The sequence below is a fragment of the Musa acuminata genome, chromosome BXJ2-3 (assembly GCF_036884655.1).
Source record: "Musa acuminata AAA Group cultivar baxijiao chromosome BXJ2-3, Cavendish_Baxijiao_AAA, whole genome shotgun sequence".
Classification (NCBI taxonomy): domain Eukaryota; kingdom Viridiplantae; phylum Streptophyta; class Magnoliopsida; order Zingiberales; family Musaceae; genus Musa; species Musa acuminata.
Genome location: NC_088340.1, coordinates 40,713,222 through 40,738,140, shown reverse-complemented (window position 1 = coordinate 40,738,140; position 24,919 = coordinate 40,713,222). Strand labels below are relative to the sequence as shown.

The window sequence follows — 24,919 nt, the reverse complement described above, 5'->3', positions numbered from 1 at the left end:
AAAACAAATCAGTGAGCATGTTAATATGGAGAGGAGGGTTAACAGAATAGAGATTAAAAAAAAAAATTGCCTTGTATTCCATATGATTGGTTGATTGCCTCTTGCATCATTGCTTGGTATAACTCACAACACCATCATGAGCAGGTTCTTGATTTCTAACCTTTAATAAATCAACCAATCAATGTGTTTGATGAAAAATGTTCTACCATGTTTTTAAGGATATGAAACATTAGCTTTAGTATGAATTCTTATTAAAACTCCACAGGCAATAAAAGTTTTAAATGACTTTGACATTCCATAATTTTCTCAATAGCTATATCATCAACCAAAGTTCTATAAATATATATAGTAACTTCCTCTCAGGTCCTTATGGTATGAGTTGTCATAAAGAAAAAGTGTGACATGTTGAAAGAATCTGATGACCCAAAAAGACAAGAGCAGGATACAAATCCCTAAGTATTGGTTACACATTCAGCATAATATGACAAAAAAGAGCATAAATATTTCAAGTTGGATGCACTTGCAAGTAGGAATGCATGTACATCATGTTATATAACACATGTAGCTAGTTAGATATACTAATCAACTTTTTAGATGGTATATGCATATGAAACTGCATTCTCTCATGCCTGTGAGCATTATCAAGAATAATTCCTAGGACTAAAGAACCTTTTGATGAAAGCTAAGTTCTTGAAGTTAACATAAGATTTTCTTCTCAAAGAATCGAGATTTTTGTGTTTGCTAAACTCCATATATTATTAAACGGTATGTCCCTAGAGTTCCTACATTCATTATACTTCTAACAGTAGTCCAGTATTAGGGGTAGTTTTAAGAGAGGGCACTGATTAGGTTGTTCAACAATTATATCCATGATGATAATGCTCCCATCAGCACAACTGTACCAAATCCTACTAGACCCATTCAACCAAGTATTATCTTTTGGTTTTTAATGGCAAAATGATTGAAAGAATTTTACAATGCTGTGATGAAGCTGCTTAACTTTGGTAAAAAGGACACAATATATTTTATCTTCCAAGAACATGAAACAAAACATGAAAAATCTTCATATGTGACTACACTTAGAATCGTGGCAATAGCGTTCTCTATATGAAATGGTAACGTACTGCAAGCCAACGAGGAGGTCAACCATAATGAATGTATCGTTGGACATCACCACAGTAGAGACCCTTCTTATTCATCTAGACCATAGTCTGTTAGTATATTTCATGAGCCATAGAAGAAAAAGCAAAAGCAGAATTAAGAAAAGAAATGGCAATTAAAAGAAGGTAATCAGAAAACAAAAAAGTGTAGACACAATAAGTAAGAGCATATGAATATTCAGTTTGAGCCCCAAAAATAGCAAATATAAAATAATTGGCATATTGTGACCATCAAGCTCATCAAATCCATTATGAGTAATCTTGATTTAACAAGATGCTTAATCTAAAATGTTATATCCTTGGACTGAATATACAGGTTCAATCCAACCTTAGACGATTTTACCTAGCTGTCGCATTTGCTACTTCCTTGATACACAGGCAAGAAAAATTATTAATCATGTTCTATCAGAAAAGGGATCATATTGTTCTATTAGCAACGTAACCAAACAAAAATTCTTGTGCACCCAACCTATTTTCAGGTATTACATGAGATATACATTGGTTTCTGAAGTAGATTGGTCCAATTCTTCATTGAATCAATGAGTGACAAAATATGTCACCATCTCACATGAAGACATATATACATACAGCATAGGCGCAGGAAGCACACACTATTTTGCATTGCAGAGATGTGCCGCCTCAGATGCTGAATGTGTTATGCTGTCTTAAGAAGAAAGGGAATTCAAGGGCACCAACTGTGCGCACCTCTTATGGAGCAATTGGACGATGGTGGATGCGTCTCTCTTTTAATGCACAGCCCATACAGATTCCATGCCTCAAAGTATTCATTCTTCCAACCTTCCCTTAGCACTGCCGAATCCCTATACCATTGTCTGTCAATTCAATAGAATCAAAATGCCACGAAGTAAGAAATCCCCTTATAACCAAAGATGAAACAACTGACAAATTCACCAAACGAGCATCAAAGAAATCTAACAAAAGGATGACTTTATGGGGAGTCAATACATGTAATCTTAACTCCTTTCGTCAGTTAGAAAATCGTTATTGAGCATTCAGTCGACTAGCTCGCATAATCAAGTGATCTTTCGTCCACAAGAGCCCCGGAAACGGCACACGGCATTTCCACATACAACAGAAGGACGGCAAAATCTAGCACTCCTAATAGAATCCGAAAGGGTTTAAGACGAGAAGGCGGGATGTGAATTGAGTTACGCACTTGCAGACGAGGGCGCAGTTGAGGAGATCTACGCAATCGAGCTGTGAGAAGACCCGAGCGATCAAATGGCCAGGAGCTCGCAAGGCCGGCGGCGTGGCGGATCCTTCCCTCCCGCCCTCCCCTCCGCCGCCGCAGGCCTCGTCTTGCGCTTCGCGTCTGGAATCCGACGGCCTCATCGCGAGCTCATTCAGGACGACTTCGGCCCTCCTGCTGCACCCCGAGGCGCCTCCACCGAAGACGAGGCAGAAGGAGACCCGCACGAAATGAAGCTTCGATGGGGACTCAACCATTAGGTCGACGCTCATCTGTCCGATCCCAAACAGGATTCACGATCCACTCATTAGCAGAGTTAGCTTTGCGGGGCCCCCTCTCTCGGGGGGGGGGGGGGGGGGCTCTCCATCTGTCGGCGGCAAAATCCACTAACGCTGTCTTGGATCGGACAGGAAATCCCAAAACTTTTTCTGTTTCCCACTTGATCATCCATGTCCGGGGCTACTTGCACAGATATACGACTATTAATAGTATTGTATAACATAAAGAATACAGTAGAAAATGTGTTAAGTACGAAGGTGGATGGTATAATGAAAAGATTCATATATTCCGAAGCTTTTAGCGCCACTTATCGATGGATCGGATGGAGTTGCGCTCTAAGATCCGATTCGATTAGATCAGTGTCTTAAGATCATGGATCACGTATGCTGCATCCTTTGATCTCGATGAACGGTAAAGATCCCATCAAAAACACGATCGCCGGGGTGGTCGACATGATTGACCTCCACTGTGCAAGCCAAGTTTCCGAGCGTGCAACGTACGGCACGATTCAAGTTGCGGACACGAAGAGAAGATGTTGTTGGACCCTCACATGCGTTGCACGTGGATTAACAACGTACACGATGATGAACAAGAAAGATCGGACGGCCCATATCTGACCATTTCGAGATCTCAGCGGTCCGAGGGATGGGGTATGAACGGAACATTAGTAAAATAACAGAAATCGGGAATCGGTTTATGCTGTGGATTTCTTTTCCCCGTTTGTTTATACGTCAATAAGATTAATTATAAATTACTCTATAATTAAATCTCTTTAGTATCATAATTATTAGACTTTAAAATATTTATATTAAAATCCTTATAGTTATAAAGAGAAAACATCTAAATCTATTTACTTTAACGTCAGAAATATAAAAACGATGGGTAAACAGATAATTTTAACATCTTAATTATGTTTTTAATGTTGACGAACAATGTTGTCGGGTCATATGTGATCGTTGTGGATGAGAAGAAAGAATGATGATAAGAGGTGAGGGAAAGAGAGAGGACGACATAGATATCGACGCTCTGCATCTATATCAACATCAATGCAATTGTCGAACAATACTAACTCAGATACAAAGTGATAAAAGGGCCGTTTAATATTGACATCAGTACCGACGCAGATGCATAGTGATGAAAGAGCAACAATCTACTGTGAGTCATAAACTGTCTTCTATTGTTATGCTTATGATGCACCCGTCCATAGCGTCAACTTCATCGTGGCTTGTCATATCCGCCAAGTCACTTGTGCCACTCTCTCGATGCTAGTTATCGCATCTTCGGTGCAGGTCTATTATAGATTTGCCCCCTTTACACTTCTTGTAATCCCGATCCTACTGTTTCCCCTTCGCACTTTATGGCCTCCTTTGTCTTTGAGCTTTTGCCTCTCCACCTCTGAGCCCATGCTAGTGCCTTGAGGGAAGAAGTCTGTAGATCCTTAGCGGATGACCATAAAAGTGATGATGTGGAATAGTTGAAGAGAGGGTGGAGGCCATCTTACTAGGCTGGAGTCGGAGGATAGAATTATTAAGTGATGCTGACATAATTGTCGAGTGATGCCAACACAAATGCAGAGCAATGCTTACGTATATGAAGAGCATCGACATTTGCATCGTCCTCTTTCTTATCTTTTTGCTTCAACTCTCATTGTCACTCTCCCTTCTCATCCATAATAGTTATTTGCGACATTCAGCGATGTCGTCATCGTCACCATCAAAGACGTAACTAGGATATTGAAAATAATTTTTTGCTTTTTATTTTTATACCTTCATCAATAAAACATACAATGTTTAGGTAAATGAAGTTAAATATTTTATTTTTATAATTATAAAAATTTAAATATAAATTTTTAAATAGATACTAAAAAGGTCTAATACATAATTAACCCTTGCATTAATATCAGCTTCGAGTACCGGGAAAGGGAAGCCGTCTTCTTTCCTTCACATCGGCACTGCCAAGTCGATCAAGCAGAGCGATGAAGCCAGTGGTAATCTTCCCTAATCTATCTTTTCGGTGTGATTCTACCTATTCTTTTGATGATTGTTGGATTCTTCCTTCTTATTTGTTCATCTGTCGACGCAGATCTTCTTTACAGGGATTACCAGACGGATCACAAGTTCACCGTCAAGACGTACACATCCAACGGAGTCGTGAGCAATCATTCTCTTTTCTTGGGGGTTTGACGACTTTCTTCCTACTTTTCGTTTGTATTTGTTGTTCGCAAGCGTTCTCGCGATTGCTTTTTCGTCATCAAGTTGACTAAATAGAGTTGCCGAGTGATCTGATTCAAGAAACTCGCTATTCATCCATATAATCTCATCCATGGTTATTGTCTGATCTCTTACTGAGGATCTTGAACTTTAGCATCAGTTTCTGATTGCTTTACACGGGCCAAGATGTTGCGATCTGACCCTAAAGAATTGAATGGCCATAGGTTCATTAAGGGTTACTTCCGGGAGGAAGTAAATGCCGAAAGTTTTGCTTCTTTTCTGCTTGTCATGTCCTGTTTAGGGCTTTTGAAACAAAGGTACAGACTAAAGTCACAAACTGCATTGCTTCTTTGTTTCTCTGCATCATGCAGAGCTTGATGCATTTTGTGTTAGCCATACCAATGTTTCACCTGTATCCCTGAATCTTGGTGCATTTTGGATTATATTGTTTCTCTTTTTTATTCTAATTCTATGTTTAATATCAAGATCTTTGATAAATTCATTTTATGTATGTCAATTAAGGTGGTCCTCCATAGAAAAACTTATGATATAAAGTGCCAAACACATGCTTATCCACTGATTTCAGTGCTAGTGACAAGCAAACACATGCTTCTTTTCCTTAGTTCCGGGCGATGATCTAGATGGTTTCTTTATAATCTCTAGAATGGATAAAATGATGTCGATGAGTTGTTGCTACTCATGCTTTAAATTGATGGAAGAGAATACCGACATTGTGGATCTTTTATGCTTATGTTTTCATGGCAATGAAAGCTGATATGTAATTCTTGTATACACTTTTAGTTTAGCAGAAGTTGCCATTTTGTCTCCAATGTTTATATATTGGGATCTGTGATCTTGAACATCTTAACAATAACTCTTTTCTTCTGCAAGGCAATCACAGCTTCAGAAACAAAGAAAAATGATTGGGTAAATTCTCCAGAAAAGCATCTGAATTATATTTTCTCCGGCATAACATCCTTTTTTTTTTTACTATAGAGTCCCTAATTTTTCAGGTGGACAAAAATACCCTCAACAACTTATTCATATTTTTTTTTATTTCTCTCATTTTAGGTCAAATTCAAATGAACTATAACATTGGACCAGTTTAAGTCAATATTAGACCGGTCTCAAATAAATAATAGTCAATAAAATCAAACAATATAAATATATATTTATTTATATTTAAAATAAAAAGTATAAAGTTAATCAAAAAATAAAAAAAATATTATAATTTTTTAATATATTTTTAGTTTTTTAAAATATATAATTTTATCAATTTCAAGCTTTAAAGATTGAATTTATGTTATGTTTTAACTTTACCCAATTTAAGGTGGACTATAAATCACCCTGGGTCAAAAATCACTTGAATATTATCGAGAAGGTTTTTTCTGAAATTTTAAGGAAAATGAAATTTTTGAGGACTTGTGTTACATTATTTTAGAGTAGGGTTGAGACCCTATTTAAAGATAGTATAACCACGTTAAAAAACAATATAACTCACCTTTCTTTTTTATTTTTTAAAAATCTTAGAAATATCTTATAAATATCTAAATGACCATTCTTTCTATTTTCAAGCTTTAAAATATATATTTTTATTTATTTCCACTCTTATAAGATTAAAATTGTATCAATCTCTTAATTTTGCTCAATTTTGGATGAATAATTTAGGGTCAATAAGTGTGCTTAAGTTTAAACATATTATTAGATCAATTACTTAGGTTCAACAAATAAATGGATCCATAATCCCATTTGACTAAGATGTTTAAATGGTACGAGAGTAGATCATGAATTTGAATCCTACAAGCCCCTCCTTTTTCCAATTTTGAATTAAAAATATTTATAGATTAATTATTGTGAAAAATCTGAGTATACTGGAGCTACTAATAAATTGAGTTAGAAGCACATCACGAAATAAAGTCACCACTGAACTATATATCATATGCTATCAACTGTTTTATGTTTTTTGCTTGATTCATGTTCTTCCGACTTGAGCAGTTGAATCCAAATCAATAGAATAGAATAGCTAGCTATCTGTACTTGGATATTTCCATTTCTTTTCATGTCGATTTGCTGCTCTAAGCATTGATCATTCTATGATAATCTCTAACAAACTAGGGTTGACACCTTAATACTCTCTTTTTAAATTTTCTTTCATCCTCTTCTTCTAACAAGGTCATTTTTCTTTTAATTCTTGTATAACTTTGTGTTAGTGAATTTTCATGATTTATGTACATTTAGAACATTAAGTTCTTTAACACGTATTTCCATATTGCTTGATTGAGATTGTATATATCCGGTACTTTTATAGGTCATGGAAGTCCACTGCATAAGATCATCTTTAATGTACTTGAAGAAACATATGCCACCAAAAATTGTTGAAATTAAATATGTCTAATAGTTTATGTTTTCAAAAGATGGGATCTCAAGTCATTTAGATTAGCTACCCTGTTCATATGCTAGGATAGTGCAATGTTGCAGATCTTATCTGAAATACTAATTGCACAGGAATGTTACCTCGGCCAGTGGATCTGAAATAACAAGAAGCAGCATACATGGGATATCTAACTTGTGGCCATCAGTATAAATTTGTTACTTTCTTTTGGTGATTAATGTTTTCTGTTGGACTTCATCAGCTTGTCAGGTGAATGATGGTAGTTTGGCTACAAAACATAGGCTCTGCAGCAGCCATAGGAGGTGTCTATTATACTACCGTGTTTAGTTGTCAAAAGCATTGCATCAAGTATAATTCGGACGGCTTCTTATTTTACATGTTCATGCCCTTATTATGTGAAAATTCCTTGCTTATTTGTGGCAACAATTAATGTAATTTCCAATATTGGTTGATGAACTGAACAGTAGATCTGAACTCTGCAGGACCAGAACTCAAGCTCATCAGTTTGATCTCCATGCGCAATGATGGTTCTGATTTAGGACTGTTCTTAGTATGAAAACCACAAGGAACTGGATTCTTCAGGATCTACATCGAGTCAACTGTTTGATGAAACGTGATACAGACTGCACACCACAGTTCATTGATTTCTGGCCATTAAATCCCCAGATTCCGAAGTGTCTTGCCGCTAAGTTCTCTGGAATCTGGCTTAGATTTTGTCGACCCAGATAAGCTCCGAGAGGAGCTGATCCACCCATTTTTGTGAGGTTCGAGGGAGCGATAAGCCACCTGTGACTCGTTGGCTCGCCAACCTGCCTCGCTCCCCCTCCACTAAGATGCATGCATGCTCGAACAGATGAAGCGAAGGTAAGAGCCGTTTTCCCAGCCCTCCTCGTCCATACAAACTCCATCCTCTCGTGCCGCAACGCTGCGCCTCCCGTCCCCCGATACGTATGTGGATCACGTTTTGGATTTGAGTGCTAGGCTTGCACACGCGTGCGATCCTTCTCGCTCCGTGTCAGCCTTGAGCGTCCCCTCGTGTGTCGTTGCATCGGCCTACGGTTCCTTTCCGAGCAACTGTGCCCCCACGTCACCCACTCCCTTCCACCTCTGGTTGGGTCTGGATCTGAAATTTTGCATCATATCTCGGTGAATTATTTATGTATTTACGCGGTGGTAGATTTTTAGTACAACGATAACTCGGACTCGTGCTGCCTAAATATAAGGAGTTCAGTAAGCGGAACGATAGCAGCAGCAGGAGGAGGAGGAGGAGGAGAAGGACGAGCTGTGTCTCCGTTGCTCTTCCCTTTCTCTCGCCTCCTGACGGGCATGCAGATAAGAGTGTTTCCAGGGGGGATGAATTGAAAAAACAGCTCTTTAGGGGTTCGTTGGCGTAAAGAAGTGACTTTTTTGGGGAGTGTTCGGTGTAAAGCAGAGATCTTTGTTGGTGTTTGTTAGGTTTCCAATGGAGCGCGCTCGAAAGTTGGCGAGCCGGGGAATTCTCCGACGCCTGATCTCCCAGACGAATTCGTCGGCGTCGACGCCTGCCACAACCCGCCACCTCTCCTCCCTCGCCTCGTCCTCTGTCTTCCCTACAGGCAACTCCCTCCTCCGCCCACCCGCCGCTGCCGACTCCCTGCTCCGTAATGGCCAGTACCGCTCCATCTCCGTCGACGCCCTCCGCCCCTCTGACACCTTCCCCCGCCGCCATAACTCCGCCACGCCCGACGAGCAGTCCACCATGGCCGCCTCCTGCGGCTTCGGTTCTCTTGACGCCCTCATCGATGCCACCGTTCCCAAATCCATCCGCATCCCCGACATGAAGTTCGCAAAGTTCGACGGCGGTCTCACTGAGTCCGAGATGATCGCGCACATGAGCCGCCTTGCCGCGAAGAACAAGGTCTTCAAGTCCTTCATCGGGATGGGCTACTACGACACCTTGGTCCCTGCCGTCATCCTCCGGAACATCATGGAGAACCCGGCCTGGTACACCCAGTACACCCCCTACCAGGCCGAGATATCCCAGGGCCGCCTCGAGTCCCTCCTCAACTTCCAGACCATGATATCCGACCTCACCGCCCTCCCCATGTCCAACGCTTCCCTTCTCGACGAGGGCACCGCTGCCGCCGAGGCCATGGCCATGTGCAACAACATCCAGAAAGGCAAAAAGAAGACCTTTTTTATCGCCTCCAATTGCCACCCGCAGACCATCGACATCTGCAAGACCAGGGCCGAGGGGTTTGATATCAAGGTCGCTGTCGCCAACCTCAAGGACTTTGACTACACGTCGAATGACGTTTGTGGGGTGCTGGTTCAGTACCCTGGCACGGAAGGTGAGATCTTGGACTACGGTGAATTCATCAAGAACGCCCATGCCCACGGCGTCAAGGTTGTGATGGCGACCGACCTGCTGGCGCTGACGGTTCTCAAGCCACCGGGCGAGCTTGGAGCCGACATCGTCGTTGGATCTGCTCAGAGGTTCGGGGTGCCCATGGGCTACGGCGGTCCGCATGCTGCGTTCCTGGCCACATCGCAGGAGTACAAGAGGATGATGCCCGGTAGAATCATCGGGGTCAGCGTCGACTCCTCTGGCAAGCCTGCACTGCGGATGGCGATGCAGACCAGAGAGCAGCATATCAGGAGAGATAAGGCCACCAGCAACATCTGCACCGCCCAGGTTGGGGATCTATGTATTAATTTTGCCAACCGCACTCATAATTTATGTTCATTCGTTTCACTTGTCTCATCTCTAAAGCAATACCTTTTTCTGATGGAAAACTTGAACTCTCTCAGGCATTACTCGCCAACATGGCTGCAATGTATGCAGTCTATCATGGTCCCGAAGGCCTCAAGGCTATTGCCCAGAGGGTCCATGGACTTTCCTACGCTTTTGCCTCTGGGCTGAAGAAGCTTGGGACGGTGACCGTTCAAGATCTTCCATTCTTTGATACCGTGAAAGTTACTTGTTCTGATTCAAAGGCAATTGCTGATGAGGCTTTCAAGCATGGGATGAACCTTCGGGTTGTTGACTCCAACACGGTGCGTGATTTTATCAAAATTCTATATTTTAATGGATAGAAGATGTTGAGATGTATGAACATTCTTTACACTTGTCTTTGTCATTGCTCATGTAGTTATCATCTACAATTGCAGATAACTGTATCTTTTGATGAGACTACGACCTTGGAGGACGTTGATAAGCTGTTCAAAGTCTTTGCTTGTGGCAAGCCTGTAAGAACCTATGGAGAACAGACTGCTTTCTGAATGAGTAATATATTTCTCACTGTTGAAGTATCTGAACTTAATTAACATTATCAGGTCAACTTCACCGCTGAATCTCTAGCTCCAGAGGTCCAGATGGCTATCCCAAAAGGCCTCGTCAGAGGGAGCCCATATTTGACACATTCAATCTTCAACTCGTAGGCAGTGTAGATTTTCTGAAGTTAGGTGCCTCGTGAGGAGACTTAACCTTTCTGTTTTTGTTTTCTAGTTACCACACAGAGCATGAGCTGCTACGATACATGTACAAATTACAATCCAGAGATCTCTCTTTATGCCACAGTATGATTCCTCTCGGATCTTGCACGATGAAACTGAATGCTACTGTGGAGATGATGCCCGTGACTTGGCCGAGCTTTGCAAACCTTCACCCATTTGCCCCTGCTGACCAGTCTCAAGGATATCAGGTGATAAAAATTTTCTTTTCTTTAATCTGTTGGAAGAGTGTTTCTGACAGACTTTTTATTTGTTTCCATAACAGGAAATGTTCAAAGACCTTGGTGAGCTCTTGTGCACAATCACAGGCTTTGATTCTTTCTCATTGCAACCAAATGCTGGTGCTTCTGGAGAGTATGCTGGGCTCATGGTTATTCGTGCTTACCATCAAGTAAGTCGTCTGGACATTGAAATTGTCAATTTAAGAAATTAATCTTCGAGAATTAGATCTTATGCTTTAAACCATGGGGTCATTTATGTGCCTTTTTGGTGAAAATTTGTAGTCGAGAGGAGATCACCATCGGAATGTTTGCATCATACCTGTGTCTGCTCATGGTACAAATCCTGCAAGTGCTGCTATGTGTGGAATGAAGATTGTTGCTGTTGGAACTGATTCCAAGGGTAATATTAACATTGAGGAACTAAGAAAAGCAGCTGAGGCACACAAGGAAAATTTGTCTGCTTTGATGGTAAAGGGTGAATTTTTGGAATTTATTTATTTTAGCATTCATGATGAACTAGTTCTTTGATCAGTTATCTTTAATGATTTTGTATGCTTCGCATTCATAGGCAGTCAAAGCATTCATTTACCGGCAAATTGACATTTTTGTGGGCCTATATGGTAGTTAGTAACACATTGCATTCTTTCTTTAAATTGCTGTTCTTGATTTAAGTTTTAAAATACTGGATATTTTTTGGTACGATATCTTGATCATTATTAAAAGCTTTAATTGATTGCTTTCCTTCAATACTGGTTCCACCCTCGCTCTGCAGGTTACCTACCCTTCAACGCATGGAGTCTATGAAGAGGGCATTGATGAAATCTGCAAGATTATTCATGACAATGGTGGACAAGTTTACATGGATGGTGCTAACATGAATGCACAGGTTTGTCGTTCAATGTCCTAAATGAGACATTAATCTACTTGTAGCTTCTGTTCTCTTGTATGGTCTGGAAAGTAATATTGAACTGTAGTTGTATGCCACTTGTGTTGGTCGTCGATCATGTGAGAACTTTTGTGGTGTTTCAACACACCAACTCATGATCCATCAGTCATGAGTTTGTAGGAGCAACTTCAATTTTTCCATGTAAATATTTTCATTGAGCATAACATGGACATGACAAACTGTTGTTTACTTCTTGTCATCTTTATAAATTATGGCTATGCATTGTGATTCAAGCATCACATTTTTTTGTTCATATGATTGTGCATATTTGTGAGAGTTTTTTTTTTTTTTACAAAGGGTAAGTAGCGAAGATGAATTTTAAAAAGATACCAGATGAGTTCTTGAACCCTCAACCTTTGATGAGTGAGGTTGGTACATCACTACTAGACCAATGTTTTAGGTGGAAGAATTGGTCTGAAGAGCCTATTATTGTTCCAAACTCTACCTTCAGTCTAGTTCATTTGTTGTTTTGTAGTTATAGAATATTTTCAGCTCTATGGAGGCACTTGATATGCAACTCCCTAAATGGTGCGAAGGCTTAAAGGATTGGTGATATAATGAAATATAATGGAAATAAGGGAAAATATGATCGCTTCGTTGAAAAATTATTTCAACAATGAAAACACTAGTAGAACAGGTTCAAACATATATGAAACTTTGCAGGAGAGATAGACATTGATGGTTCTCTTTTGGAATAGCTTTACTTGATACTTGATGTTGAACCACTTGTTCTCGATGTTTTATACAGTTTGGGGTCTGATGGATTGCAAAAGTTAAAAGAAAATACAGAATAGAGAGGGTTTTGAGGCTGTAGGACAATATGTAATGGTGGAAAATGAGAGTTGGGATAATTGGAGGAGGGGGAAGAAGATAGAAACTAGATAGATATCTTGTACCCATTCCAGGTCTTTCAAACTTGTTTTGGAGGAACATAACAGTCTCACTCTACTGACATGTATTGTAGGAAAAAGGATTTTCCTCCATTAGTTCATCCAATATATGATATGCATGTAACTCTTTTTGCTTTTCTGTAAGCCTCCTGGTACATGAAGAAAATACAATTTATAACAATAGTGTATATTATAATAAGAAATTCATAATAAAGAATTGCATTCTCTTTATCAAGGCATGTCAATCTTAATTTCCTTTTTTAGGTTTTTATACTTCCAAATTTGTTTGGAAAATAATATACTTTTACATACTATTGATTGATATTGTGGATTCTTCCATCAGTCTTAAACTTTTTAAAAGGGATTGAATCCTTGATTGAGCCTTGGATTATTTGACCAAATCCAAATTTTGATTTATTCCATTTTTCATTTGTCTTTTTTTCCCATTTCCTTGAGCAATCTTAGGATAATGAAACGGAAACATGGAAGATATTATCATGTGACAACTTATGATAGTTACAAAAGGCTCTTAAGTACCAAAATTATTTCATAGCAAAAACAAAAATGACAAACGAAAAACCTGTTTAATCCGATTCAAATCTAAGTTCATCACAATTCAATTCTCTTGGCTCTTAGTGAAGATATGGAAGGTGCTTCGGTTTCCACACTACTTTTGAGGCTATAACTGCTATCTCCGACATCAATAGCAGCAACATTTTACCTAGTTGTCTTAGATTAAGGTTACCTTTCTTCATGAAAATTTGATGTGAGAAATATACTATTATATCAGATGACTGACATGTCTTATGTCATTTATCATGATAAGGCCAGATTGGTTTTAGACATCAAAGACATTTAAGTGCTAAATGTTCAGAAGACTAGAAACGTGATGCGACAAAGATATCAGATAACCTCATCCTTTTGTGTGTGTGTGTGTATATATATATATTCCAGATGTCACAATCTGGGCTCAAAACTACATGGGCATTGTCAACAGAATAGGCATCCTCAAAGGTGCCTTTTAGGGAATGATAGTTTCCTGTATGCTTTGTCAAATCTAACCTCTCCAATGATACTGTTTGTCAGTACCATGGCTATGGTTGCTTAGCATGCTACAATTTACTGTTTATGTGTTTAATCACAGAACAACTTTCATCGTCTTATTGCGGATTTTGGTCAATCTAATGATCATGAATGTTTTTGGCAGGGTTTGTGCTGGAATTAAGGCTTCACTTTCATATTGGCAATTTCCAAAAGTTGCTTCCTTCTAACGTTAACTTTTATGTATTATTCAGGTTGGCCTTACAAGTCCAGGCTTTATTGGAGCAGATGTCTGCCATCTAAACCTCCATAAAACATTCTGCATCCCACATGGTGGAGGTGGTCCTGGAATGGGTCCCATTGGTGTGAAGAAGCACTTGGCGCCGTTCTTGCCATCACATCCTGTGGTATGATTCTTTAAGTTGGTTAAATATTGAAGCTATAGAACTTACAAAAGCATGTATTACCTGTCAATATCTCACAACAACTTACATCACTTAAGACAAACAGACTGTTCTTGTAAATCCCTTGACGTTGCTCCTCCACTGTGATTCAGAGTCATATGATTGCACAGTCATTTATGATTGTTGAGTTGTTTCCATTGTTGGTAAGCTAGCATTGCATACACTAGCATTACTTTAAAATCCACCAATATACAAACTAACATGGTTTTCTAATGATGATTTAAGAACATAAAGGAGCAACTTTACTGTGACACTGAGGCTCATCCTCTCTGATTTAGGATTCAATATGAAGGAGCAAGTCTCCTCTTTGATTTAAGAATACAGGAAGCCTAATACATTTGATTTTTTTTTTTGCGAAATAACTTTCTCAAGTTATGAATAGACAGTTTTTTTCTCCTTTCTAAGATTTATTTGAATTAATATTATTTTTTACTTTGTGATAATTAAATTAAATGTCCCGGTATAATTTGTGATCTGGAGATCCAAGTTTCTATCTATTTGGTTTGGTGTTGAACATTTCCAGTACTTAGACTATCTCTTTCATTTTGTTATTGTAGGTGCCTACTGGTGGGATACCTCCCCCTGAGAAGGTCCAGCCTCTTGGTACCATTGCTGCAGCACCTTGGGGATCTGCACTTATCCTGCCAATTTCATACACATACATAGCCATGATGGGTTCTAAGGGGTTAACTGACGCTTCAAAGATTGCGATCCTCAATGCAAACTACATGGCAAAGCGCCTAGAGGTACTTCAATTTGCTTTTTATGTTTTATTAGGCAGTGTGAGAGTTCTGTTCCTCCAGGAATAAGTCCTTTTCATTATGCTAAGCTGGCAACAGTTCTTGTTTGGCAAATTACTGCTGAATCCACAGGTTGTTACCAAAACGTTAAAAGAAAAGAAAATTTATGACAAAAAATATTTTTTCTGAGTTTTTATTTGTTTGACCCATTTGTTTTTATTGTCTCTAACAAATATATGGTTTTGCAGAACTATTACCCCATTCTTTTTCGTGGAGTCAATGGAACTGTTGCCCATGAATTCATTGTTGACTTGAGGGGGTTTAAGGTCCGTAGACAACCTATTTTCATTCAATCAATTATATTATTTTCTCGACCCTTGTAAATGCTGATATTTGAATTATTGCAGGCGACTGCTGGTCTAGAAGCGGAAGATGTTGCAAAACGTCTTATTGATTATGGGTTCCATGCACCAACAATGTCTTGGCCAGTGCCAGGGACACTCATGATCGAACCCACAGAAAGTGAAAGCAAGGTATTGTGCCACCACTCCCTGATCTCAACCTGTCTTGTAGAGACCATTCTTTAAGCAACTTTGGTCTCCCTTGCAGGCGGAACTAGATAGATTCTGTGATGCTCTTATTTCTATAAGGGAAGAGATTGCGCAGATCGAGAACGGAAAAGCTGACATCAACATCAATGTCCTGAAGGTATAAAGATGTAAAATTGCTTGAAATGCAATTTTTAGAATTCGTTAGCCTTATTGAATGAGTCAATAAAATCTTGCCATTCTCATTGAAGTGTTATCTTTTCCTCTTCGATTAAGAATATAGCCAATCAATGATTCATGTAATTGCTTTGCAGAAGAATTTTGTTTGATGATTAGAACTAACAAGTTTATTTGCAGGGTGCTCCTCATCCTCCATCTCTGATTATGGGAGACACATGGAGTAAACCATACTCCAGGGAATATGCAGCTTTCCCTGCTGCTTGGCTCCGAGGCGCTAAATTCTGGCCAACTACAGGTACGAGCTTTGACTCGCTCTATCTTGCTTTCATTTACCAGGAAGAGAACTGAGAGTGACAATACTGCATTTGGTTGTGGTTTATTCACTAGGACGCGTCGACAACGTGTATGGCGATCGTAATCTCATCTGCACCCTTCTTCCTGTGTCGCAAATGGCTGAAGAAGCTGCAGCTGCTACTGCATAAACATATCGTGCTCCTGCTGCATCGACATGGAGGAAAGTCTTTCTCTGGTGACTCTTTTAGACTGTACATATATATGTATCGTGGGAGTGCTCGCTCCTGCATGCCTACTGCAGCTGCCAAAAGACCTTTCTCCTCTCTGAAACATGTTGCTTACTGCAACTTATTCCAAGTCTAATTCCTGCCTTTTACAATTTATGTTTATTTACCAGTCAATGATACTCATGAAACATCTGCATTAAATTATGTCAAATTGTATTTCCTTGTTCTTACTGTTTCTCATACTAGAAAATGAAGCTGATTTGGTCAGTTAATGTGTGGAAACACTGATCTTTTTTTGACATATGTTAGTGTGAGAACTGATTCAAAATTGAGTCAGATTTCGGCAAATCGGGTCAACTAGGGATGTTGACCAAAAGTCAACATCCCTCGTGCTGCTCCCAACTACAGATTCTTACATGCAAATTCTTGGTTAAAAAAAAAAATTAATTCTTCGTCTTTAATACATCTAATGTTACCTAAATCATTTTTTTTTTTCTCTAACAATTCGATATATATCTTTTTTACCATCTTTAATACTTAATTTATTATAAAAATTATCCTAACCTTTGTATCTTACCATACTAATCATTTATAATTAGTTTTTTAATTATTTTAATTATTTTAAGTTTTTCTTTATTTTTATAATTTTAAAATATTAAAATATGATTTTTAGTAAAATTATTTTTTAAACTTCCTTACATTTAGTCTTATCAAGAATCTCCCAGCTCCTTATATTATTAATTATCATAGTTTAAATAATATTAATATTATCCTCGAGTAAGTTTCAAGTCCCATTGTTTTCCATCTTATTCTTAATAGTATTTACAATATCATTTTAAAAATTTCACCATCTTGTCTTATTAATTTTTTTCTTCTATCTTTTTTTCTTTTATTTTCTATAATAAATATCTAATATCATTGATTTGTTAAACTTTTATAAGGTATAATTTTATACTTCTTACAAATAATTTTATTTACCTTTCTAACGAGAAATTTTTTTTTGATTATAGTTATGACCACTATTATAAAAAATTAAAATATTTATTTTTTTCTTAAAATAAGTATTTATAATTATAAGATCATAAAAATTTATAAAATTCAAAATCATACCATCATCTTCATTTCTCTTTCTATAACTAAAGCCCTCATACATCTCTTTATATTCACCATATATTTTCTATACATGATCATTCAAATATTTTCTAATTATAAGTTTTTTAGTTATAGGATGATATCAACTAATATTTCCTAAAATTCTCTTTGATTTATTCATCCAATTTGGCTTGAGATGCATTAGTACTGATGATAGTCAAAACGTCTTTATCCTTTCACAAATTTTAGAATTATAATTCTATCTCTAATTTTTTTTTATATTTATAATATTATTCTTAAGAATCTTATCAACAATAATTCTCATATAATTTCTGAGTTTAATTTTTTCATTATACCAAATTTAAATATAGTATTATCATCTCTTTAGTTTTTTTTCCATATTCACTTACTCTTTTATAAGCAAATAATATTTATTCTTCTTCTAATCAAATGACTATCAATTATCCTCTCTTCCAAAAATAGTATTCCTATATTTCAAATTACTAATCTAACTTATTGTACTTAGACTTACTTTTTTTATTTTTATTAGTTCAAAACAATAAAAGACTAAGAGGTATTTCTCCCTCTAGGAGGTGCTGCGATGTGGTGCCATGTATATATATATATATATATATATATATATATATATATATATCACTTCATCAATTATTCCTATTAAAAGTAACTAATAAAAGCTAATGAAAATGCTCCAACTAAAGGGAACGCGTCAGGGAAGGGAACGGATCCCTTCCAATTATTGTAAGGTTATTTGTCGCTATCAGGACTGTTTGATTCGGAATCGTTGGTGGAGCCCTGCCGTATCCGGCTATATACAGGAAGTTTAAAATTTCCACCGGGGTTCTTTTTGGAGAGGATCCACAGCCGAAAGGAAATCCATCCGGCCGAGTTGGTCATACCCATCGCTCTCTGTGGCTGTGGCGGACAACTCGTCCTTGTCATGGCGGTCTCACGAGCGTCTTCTGCAGCCGTTGCTGCTCCTCCTCCTCGTCTGCCGCCTGCTGCTGCGAAGAAGGGCTTCCTTCGCCGCGTTCTACCCTTCATGCTCACCGCCAATCTTGCTGTCGGAGGTCATCTCTCTCACTCTCGCTTTCGTGCTAATCTCCATCTCCATTCCCAAGCTTTACTTCTTCTCCCCCTCTCTGGAGGATTGAGAGTCGTTCGCGCTAAGATCACGGTCACTGCTCGTTCTTCACGATTCAAGGAAGTGAAACCTTGTTTAATTGCCTCCACGGTGTCTCGGATTTCTTGATCAGATCTTGCTAAGAGGAAAAAAGAGAAATCTTTCTCGCCAAAACATTGCAGTCATGTAAAAGATAGAAAATCTGAATCAAACTGGTCAATCTTGGAATGGCTAGTCTACTTTAATGTGTTCCGAAAGAACTAATTGTATCGGTGTATCCTAAATTATAATTATAGACAGGACCTACGATACTACTACGAAAGTTTCAAATATTTGGTGTCGGCTACATTGAGTTTTTGCCACCATTGAGATTAGTTAAAATCCATGTTCATGAGATCTGAGACAGATTATCAGTGACCTAACGTAACCCTTCACCTTTTCATCCGGGCTTGGGATCAGTATTAGTGGTGTTAGAGAGAACCTAAGAATGAGCATAAGAAATTAGTCTTGGAGATGAAGAGTTTACCAACAATTTTTAGATGATCTTATTGATGCTGAGTTATAGATTGTTGCCTCAATCCGGAAATAACCTAAGAATGAGCATAAGAAATTAGTCTTGGAGATGAAGAGTTTACCAACAATTTTTAGATGATCTTATTGATGCTGAGTTTTAGATTGTTGCCTCAATCCGGAAATTGAGGATCTTGAGCATTTTGAGTCTCAGAGTGGTACTAGTTGCGGATTTAATTTTTAGCATCAAAATCTTTCATATGATTTTTTTTAGAAAAAATAAAATATATTTTTATTCTATTAAATGGCGTACATGACATTCACACATGGACTCGAATTTGAGACCTATCACTTTGTGTAACAATGCACTAACCAACCTGGATGTCTCAACAGAGACAAGTCTTTCATATGAATTGCAATTAGAGTCTTACATATTATCTTTAGCAATTTGCCCCTAATAATTTGATGCATCAAAGCTTGCATTGTGTGTGCAAGGTTTTCCTTCATCGGCATCAGAAGATTGTAGAAACCAAAATTTGCATGGTGATGAGACACATTCATCCTAAATCCATGCAACTTGTCTTTTTCTTTTCTCGCAAAGTATCTGCAACGTAAAAACTCTGTCATGTATCATATATTTTGATGGCCTTTGTAGGATAAATATTCTTTTCTTAAATTTTTATTTATGATTTTCTAATCCATACAATTTGTTTTTGAAAGCTTGTTTTTCTTATAATCTTCCAATTTTTATTTTTTATATATGTTCTTGTATACTATTTTGCAAGAAAATTTATAGTATTATATGGTTTTCTTGTTTTCTATATGCTTTCCTGGTGAAGTGCTCTATGTCTTACCTTATCAACTAAGATACACAGATGATTTGTCAGATAGTGATGTTTCATTCATTAGCAGGTTGATTGATGTACATTCTTCATAGTCATGCTTGGATCTTGTTGGCCTTTATCTGGATTCTGGCTGCTATTGCATTGCTTGATCCTTTATTAAAGATACAAATTATTCATCAGATTTTGACAAGGTTAGATAAACAAGATATCCATTCAGGTGGTTTTAAGAGGCACCCTAACGTGTCAACCGTTGTGGACTCACAACATTTTGTGTACCGATGTTGGATTCTTATGATTATGAACTTGTGTCATCGTGGCTTGAAATGTAATTGGCTGCAGTACTCTGGAGTGGAATTTTCTTGTATTTTAAAGCCCATTGTTGCTAATTTTGCTATACGCATTAGTTTTGACATTTTCCCAGTAAAATGTAGTGTTGGTAACCTCAGTGGTATTGTTCCCAGTTGTCTGAAAGGACAAATCATGAGAAAGTATGCAGTTAATTTTTTCCATTGTGAAAATTGTTCCATCTTCCTTCCTAATTGGACCAGTTCACCTCTCTCTTTCTTCATCCATTTCTGAGCTAGCAAAATTGACCTGTGAGATAGCATCATCTCTCTTTATTCTTTTGTTATTACTGTCTCTTTTGCATTTTGCGAATTGTGCTGACAGATTTTCTCCCTGCTATCATTGTATCTAAAGTTACAGACCATTAGATGACTGCTTCAATGATAATGTTCATGTCTCTTGTTAGCCTAACTGCTGTTGTTGCATTTTGAAATACCCATTCTTCATTACCGTTCGGTTTCAGAAATTTCCTCAATTTTGAATCAGTTCAAAATGTTGGTCCTCGCAACAGAAAATATATGTAGACATTCTGAAATGCTTACATTTTCAAGGGGGCATATGATAACTTCACTTTGAAAACATGTATAGGCATGAAGATTTAACATCATGTGATTTTTTCTTGATGGCAATTTGGAATGTTTGATCACCTTGCATGGTTTATATTGTCATTTTGAAATCCCTTGTACATTATCACTCTCAGATTTGATCAACCTTTTCGACTCTTATTAAGTAAAGTAATTGTGAAAGCAACAATTGGCAATCCGCACCAGTGTCCTTTTTATTTTGTTTCTTTTCAAATATTTACAAGCTATAAATGGTATTCATTTATGAACCCGATCATTTCATTGTGGGGCGATTCAGAGGTATTATTCTTGAATTGCAGAAATCCCTTGAAAGCAACAAGTTAGTCATGATAAAAATGATGGATCAAAATGTTGAACATATATACTTCTAATCCATGGTTCTCTTCCTCGATTTAACAATCCTCTTCATGCAGTGTATGCATTTCTTAGCACATCAAAGAATGAGTCAGTTGAGAAGGATGCAGAGGTTGCGGGAGAGGTTCCGGCTGCCCCAGTAGCTGCCACCGAATCTGTGATTCCTGATGAGAAACCTGTTGCTGGACCTATTCCAGCACCCATGAAGGTTCTGCCTCCTATAGCAGAACAGGAGCAGCGAGAACTCTTTAAGTGGATGCTGGAGGAGAAGAGGAAAGTGAAGCCGAGTGATCGGGCCGAGAAGAAAAAAATTGATGATGAGAAGGCTCTCCTCAAGCAGTTTATTGGAGCAAAATATATTCCCAGCATATAAAAGCCTCATCTTTCATGAATCCTTGAGCATGTTGTTGTGCTTCGACCAAGCATCGTGTCATGTTATCCTAATACTTTTTCTGCGATTCTGGCAGTACCGTGTAAGCTGATTCTTTTGCACTGAAGTTTCAAAGGTGCTGCCTTGGATCAAATCTGTGCAAATATGTTCCGTGTTGTGATCATAATTGATAGACCTCTTGTTTTGGATACTACTTTCTACCATGAGTTGCTTGTGTTAGAACAAGCTCTGTACCGGCCGGATGGTCCAATAATTACAGAAAATGATCAAAGTTTGAGTATTGAAAATTTTCCTTTGGATTCAACCTTTTTCGACACATCTTTTCTCGATGCATAAACACTAGACAGCACTGATTGAAATCTTAAGTGTCTTGCTCAGTTGTTACTAATGGACATTTCAGAAGCTTGAATCATGAGACTGTGAGATCCTTCTTTTGCTTGCTATCCTCTGTTTCCATTCAATTATCCATCTCTATGATCAGGAAACAAGTAGTTTGACTGTGCCAGACAACTTCATACGGATTATATGATGCTCGAACCAAGTCAACGCCACATCATTTGTGTACAATATATCGGAGGAAGTCTTTGACCTGTGATTTGAGTAGTAGATCACTCCAGTTGGGTGCTACAGAAACCACAAAGATATTTACATTATCCCCAAGAAAAGGAAATCTTGAGCTTCTCTCTTACATCCTCTTTGAGAGAAATATGCTAATCTTTTAAGGTATTCATGCTGGTATTTACATGGATTGATGTTGAGCAAAGGAGGAGGTAAATATACGCTGGCCAGGAGATAACAATGCTCTCGGATCATATCTCATCTTCCTCTCCACAAACACATCCCATTTCGCCCCGAAATGCTTCCTCCAGTCCGCAAGAGACGTGTAATGAGGCAAGTACTGTCTGTAGCTTATTCCGGCGTCGTCGCAGAACCGCAGTATCTCGTCGTTTTGCTCCTCCAAATTCTTCCACCCGTCCATGCCGGACCGCAACAGCCCTATCGCGTAGAACACCTCTTCGTCGGGAACGACGGCCGACGTCCTCTGATCCCACCTGCATCCGCCACACTCTCGTCATGTGCATGTGGAAATGAGTTTGATGCATGAAGAAGTCGTACGCACTTGTTCCTGTTCATGGCGCAGATTAGGATCGGACCCACCGAGTTGTTGTGCTTGAGGATGCTCTTGAAGACCCCTCGATCGAACTCCAGTATTCTGGACCTGGGGATCAACATGTTGAGCCACGGATGGGGCACGTTCCAGAGGCCCCTGGACTGAAGCTTCGTCTCTCCTTCCCGCACTCGGTTGAGGAAGTGCATGTAGCTGACATCGTTCCTGAACTCGAACCCTGGCAAGTACCTCAGATCATCCACCACCGATCTGAGTTCCTGGCAACAGGAAGCATCGAACAGGTTCCAAATTCAACATCAGAACGAAGGAATTCTACATTTCCAACATCGGTTTACCACCTGATCGATGGAAGATGCCGTAGCGTGGTCATAGTACTTGGCTCCTTCCAAGCAGTAGACTGCACCATACTGTGCTGCCAACCTTGAGATCCTTGTGATATCCTCTTCTACATAGAACGATGATCTCCAGTTATCGGTGAGGCTATCGGCCATTATCACCGAACCTTCTACGTAGTTGAACCCCTTGTTCTTCTCCAGTGAAATCAGTCTCTCCTGATCGCTGGTGAAAGCTGCAAAGTCTTTGTAGATCAGCCGCACCCATCTTACCTGCAGGATCGAAACTCACTGAATGAGACCACGTTTCTTGCACTCATCTGGATCGATGCATGCGTACCATTGTTGGAGCTGGCTCTATAGCGATCCGAGCTCTCGTGATGATCCCGAACTGGGCCAGACCTCCCAGAACTGCAAAGAACAGGTCTGCTTCGTGCTGCTCCGAGCATGTCACCGTCTCTCCCTTTCCTGATCGACATGATCATTCGTTCCCGAACGTTACAGATGGAACAGTGGATGATTAGGTGAAGCAGAGGAGAAATGATTCGTACCGGTGATGACATCCAGTTCATACACGTTGGAGATCTGGGGACCATACAGGAAGGTCTGGCCACTGATGCCGGCATTCGAGAGGGTGCCGCCCACGGTGAGGTACAAGTAGTCGGTCCAGGAGCGGGGTGCAAGCCCATGCTTCATGGTCTCCCGCAGGACGTCGATCCATAACTGCTCGCCACCGGCGTCCACATAGCTCGGCCGGCACCCTTCCCCGCACACACGTATCCGACCCTGGCCGTCGCCCCTCGGCGCACCCATGTCGACCACCACGCCGTCGCGGGCAAGCGCCTGCCCCCTGACCGAGTGGCCACGGCCTCGCGGGGCTATCCCGAACGGCCGAGCCGACGCGTACGAGAACCCCACCAACGCCGCTATGTCGCGGTCCGACGACGGGCGGAACACCGCCGCGGGAACGGCTCGCGTAATCAGCCCGAAGTCTGTGGAAGCGCGGTCGACGGCCACGGGGTCGACGCACACCGTGGAATTCAGCTTCAGGGAGTGGATCTCCTGGAGCAATGAAACAGCAGGCCCCGGCTTGTGCTGCCCAACTATGGACAGTAGGCCGCCCACAAGGAACACTACCACCACCGAGGAGAACATGAAGCTGGTCCTGGGCAAGAAGATCATCGTCCTGTGATATGTTTGTCGTCGATCTCAGAGAGAGAGAGAGAGAGAGTGTGTGTGTGTGTGTGTGTGGAGTAGAGGGTGAGGATGGCTTGTCATATAAAAGGCGAAGAGGAACGTGGGGAGAGATCTGTAGGGGTGCAAAGAAGATCTTTGGGGCTGGTCTTTTCCTGTACTATGTGGGGAGATGATACAAGAAAACAACAGTAGAAAGAAATAAAAAGGAAACTGAGGAGAGCAGTGGGCCGTCGACTTCTTTTGTTTGGTAGTCTCCGCATATGGGGGAGAGAGAGAGAGAGAGCGAGAGAGAGATAGAGGCCTATGAACAATGAAGAAGGTGGAGTCCATGGATTCATAGAGAGAGAGAGAGAGAGAGAGAGAGAGAGAGATGCCTATGAACAATGAAGAAGGTGGAGTCCATGGATTCGTATTGGCGGTATTAGGGGTGTTTAAATTTAATCGAAAATTTAAATCAAATTAATTAATTTGGTCCAAATTGATTTATTAATAATTTGACTTTAAAGATTATATATTTTTCTAATTTGAGAGAATTTTTTATTTAATAGACCGATTTAGATTGAATAGAATTGATCTTAATTTTAAAATATTAATCCAATTGGTAAATATTTTGATAAAATTATAAATTTAAATCTTAAAAAAATTAAAATTCTGATGGTCATGACAAAAAGATGGTGGTCAAACAAAGATTAGTGTTTTTTGTTC

At 39.3% G+C, this 24,919-nt stretch overlaps 3 protein-coding genes and 2 long non-coding RNA genes across 5 annotated transcripts; 3 read left to right on the top strand and 2 right to left on the bottom strand.

The window, feature by feature from the left end:
* Positions 1-1,560: 1,560 nt before the first annotated feature.
* LOC135608284 (uncharacterized) lies at positions 1,561-2,605 on the bottom strand. The gene is made up of 2 exons (XR_010485481.1): positions 2,338-2,605; positions 1,561-1,993 (listed from the first exon to the last, which is right to left on the bottom strand). It is a non-coding gene; the product is annotated as an uncharacterized LOC135608284 (long non-coding RNA).
* A 1,939-nt stretch (positions 2,606-4,544) lies between these two features.
* Positions 4,545-7,725, top strand: LOC103978745 (uncharacterized). Its single transcript, XR_001977128.2, has 3 exons — positions 4,545-4,636; positions 4,732-4,826; positions 7,365-7,725. It is a non-coding gene; the product is annotated as an uncharacterized LOC103978745 (long non-coding RNA).
* A 735-nt stretch (positions 7,726-8,460) lies between these two features.
* On the top strand, positions 8,461-16,561 carry LOC103978746 (glycine dehydrogenase (decarboxylating), mitochondrial). The gene is made up of 15 exons (XM_009394656.3): positions 8,461-9,925; positions 10,042-10,287; positions 10,402-10,479; positions 10,567-10,667; positions 10,739-10,934; positions 11,009-11,134; positions 11,247-11,432; positions 11,737-11,850; positions 14,096-14,248; positions 14,863-15,051; positions 15,294-15,371; positions 15,453-15,578; positions 15,655-15,753; positions 15,951-16,068; positions 16,161-16,561. The coding sequence occupies exons 1-15, from the start codon at positions 8,714-8,716 to the stop codon at positions 16,253-16,255; spliced, it is 3,117 nt and encodes a 1,038-aa protein (XP_009392931.2). The 5' UTR covers positions 8,461-8,713; the 3' UTR covers positions 16,256-16,561.
* A 1,515-nt stretch (positions 16,562-18,076) lies between these two features.
* Positions 18,077-21,746, top strand: LOC135608281 (uncharacterized). The gene is made up of 2 exons (XM_065100977.1): positions 18,077-18,474; positions 21,225-21,746. Exons 1-2 carry the CDS (start codon positions 18,345-18,347, stop codon positions 21,536-21,538), a joined length of 444 nt encoding a protein of 147 aa, XP_064957049.1. The 5' UTR covers positions 18,077-18,344; the 3' UTR covers positions 21,539-21,746.
* Positions 21,747-21,939: 193 nt separating this feature from the next.
* Positions 21,940-24,313, bottom strand: LOC135608282 (cytokinin dehydrogenase 6-like). The gene is made up of 5 exons (XM_065100978.1): positions 23,569-24,313; positions 23,358-23,485; positions 23,024-23,290; positions 22,677-22,942; positions 21,940-22,608 (listed from the first exon to the last, which is right to left on the bottom strand). The coding sequence occupies exons 1-5, from the start codon at positions 24,197-24,199 to the stop codon at positions 22,296-22,298; spliced, it is 1,605 nt and encodes a 534-aa protein (XP_064957050.1). The 5' UTR covers positions 24,200-24,313; the 3' UTR covers positions 21,940-22,295.
* Positions 24,314-24,919: the final 606 nt, after the last annotated feature.